Source organism: Eimeria mitis, genomic scaffold, assembly GCF_000499745.2.
Source record: "Eimeria mitis Houghton genomic scaffold, Emh_scaff2293, whole genome shotgun sequence".
NCBI classification, from domain to species: Eukaryota; Apicomplexa; class Conoidasida; order Eucoccidiorida; family Eimeriidae; genus Eimeria; species Eimeria mitis.
In genome coordinates this window covers 6789-8700 of record NW_013570622.1, presented here as the reverse complement: position 1 = coordinate 8700, position 1912 = coordinate 6789, and the positions used below count along the sequence as shown (strand labels likewise).

At 53.1% G+C, this 1912-nt stretch overlaps 1 protein-coding gene across 1 annotated transcript in view; it reads left to right on the top strand.

Annotated features, from left to right (window-relative positions):
- Nucleotides 1-95: 95 nt before the first annotated feature.
- Nucleotides 96-1912, top strand: part of EMH_0051670 (uncharacterized protein) — a gene marked incomplete at both ends in the record, with an annotated part of 8212 nt that continues 6395 nt past the window's right edge. The window contains 2 exons of the mRNA XM_013496776.1: nucleotides 96-698; nucleotides 1282-1912. Of these exons, the coding sequence (XP_013352230.1) occupies nucleotides 96-698; nucleotides 1282-1912 (1234 nt within the window). The remainder of the gene's footprint in view (nucleotides 699-1281) is intronic.

Sequence of the window (1912 nt, the reverse complement as noted above, 5' to 3'; positions counted from 1 at the left end):
CCTCTCTAGACCTCAACGCTACAGCACTGGAGCTGATGATCCGCCTCACTGCTGTTCGTGTTGTTTGGCGTCGCTGCATTATAAAAGCTTTATGCATGCACCGTGCATGCATCACCAGCCCCAAACCCCATGCTGCTGCTGCTGCTGCTGCAGCAGGAACACCAGCAGCACTGCTATCCCCCGCTGCAGCAGCTCCAGCAACACAGACTGCAGAGGATGCTGCAGCAGAGGACCCCACAGCAGACAGAACCCACCCAGCAGCAACAGCAGCAGCAACAGCATCAACTGCAGCAGGAGAGAGTCAGCTCTCCTCAACAGGATCTCAGCTGGGAGCAGATGCAGCAGCAGCAGCACCCGGAGCCAAACCCTCAGCAGCAGCAGCAGCAGCAGCAGCAGGAGCAGCAGCAGAGGGAGCGTTGCTGTCTCTGCGTCGCAGCAGCGGGCGTTTCTCTCTCCGCTGCGCTGCAGCAGATGGGCTGGAGGTGTCTTCTGTTCATCCTGAGGCTGTGGGGCCTGCTGCAGTATTCTCGGGTGTATGTACAGCTAACGCACTCACAGGCAGCCGCCTGCTGTCTCCTCACCTGCCCCCCTCGCTGCCCCCCCTAGATATGGATCTGCTGCTGGCGCTGCTGCTGATAGCCCTCAGGCGCTGCCGCGTCCCCCTTACTGCTGCTGATGTCCTCAGGCTGCTGCTGCAGGTGCGGTGCTTTGTCTCTGTCTCCTTTTTTATGTCTCTTCTCTCTCTTCTTCTGTCTCTTTGTTTTTGTCTCTCCTGTATATCTTCTTTTGTCTTTGTCTCTTGTCTTTGTCTCCTTTGTGTCTCTGCTGCTGCCTCCGTTTTTGTTTTTGTTTCTGTCTCGCGTTCTGTTCTTTATGTGTATAGACGGACCTATATAAATATATATTTATTAAATTCGTTGGTATGTATATATATATATATATATATATATATATATATATATATATATATATATATATATATATATATATTTATTTTGTTGTTTTTTAATAACAAAATATATTTTATAAATGCATGCATTTCTCCTGCATCTCTGTCTGTATGCGCATACATGTGGGGTGTACAGACACCTCAGAACGATTGCTTAATGCATTGCTGCTGCTGCTGCTGCTGCTACTGCTGCTGCTGCTGCTGCTGCTACTGCTGCTGCTGCTGCTGCTACTGCATGCAATGATGCTGCTACCGCTGCTGCTGCTGCTGCATGCAATGCTGCTGCTGCTGCTGCTGCTGCTGCTGCTGTGTCTGTCTCCTTTTTGTTTCAGAACCGCATTGGGTCTCTGTCGCTGCTGCGGCTGTCTCCTCCGGCTTTGTGGCATCAGTGCCGTGTCTTTACTGGGGCGCTGCTGCAGCTGTCTTGCAAGTCGAATTCTGCTGCTGCTGCTGCTGCGCTGCAGCCGCAGTCTCTGCCGCATGCATTCAGGCTGCAGACGCTGCTGCAGGATCTGGGGGCCCTCGGTATATCAGGGGGCCCCTCTATCAATGCCTCTGCTCTCATAGCCCGTTTGGGTTTGCTGCTGCGTCTCCCCCCTCTCGTGCTGCTGCTAGCCAATGCTCTGCTGCAGCAGCTGCTGCCAGCGCAGCTGCAGCTGCTGCAGCACAAACTACGCACAGCTCAAGAATACAGACACATTAAAATACCCAAGAGGGCCCCCTTCATTCCTTCTTATATTAAAACACGCCAACGGGGGCCCCCGCCGCTTCACATACGCAAAAGTGTTAGGGCCATACGCAGTGTTCCTGCTGCTGCTGTTGCAGCAGCAGCTGCAGCAGCTGCTGCTGCTGCAGCAGGAGACAGACACGGCAACGGCAACAACCTCAACAAACGCAGACGGGTGATGACTTCGTCAGGCTCCGCAGCAACAGCAGCAGCAACAACACCTGAAGCAACACAAG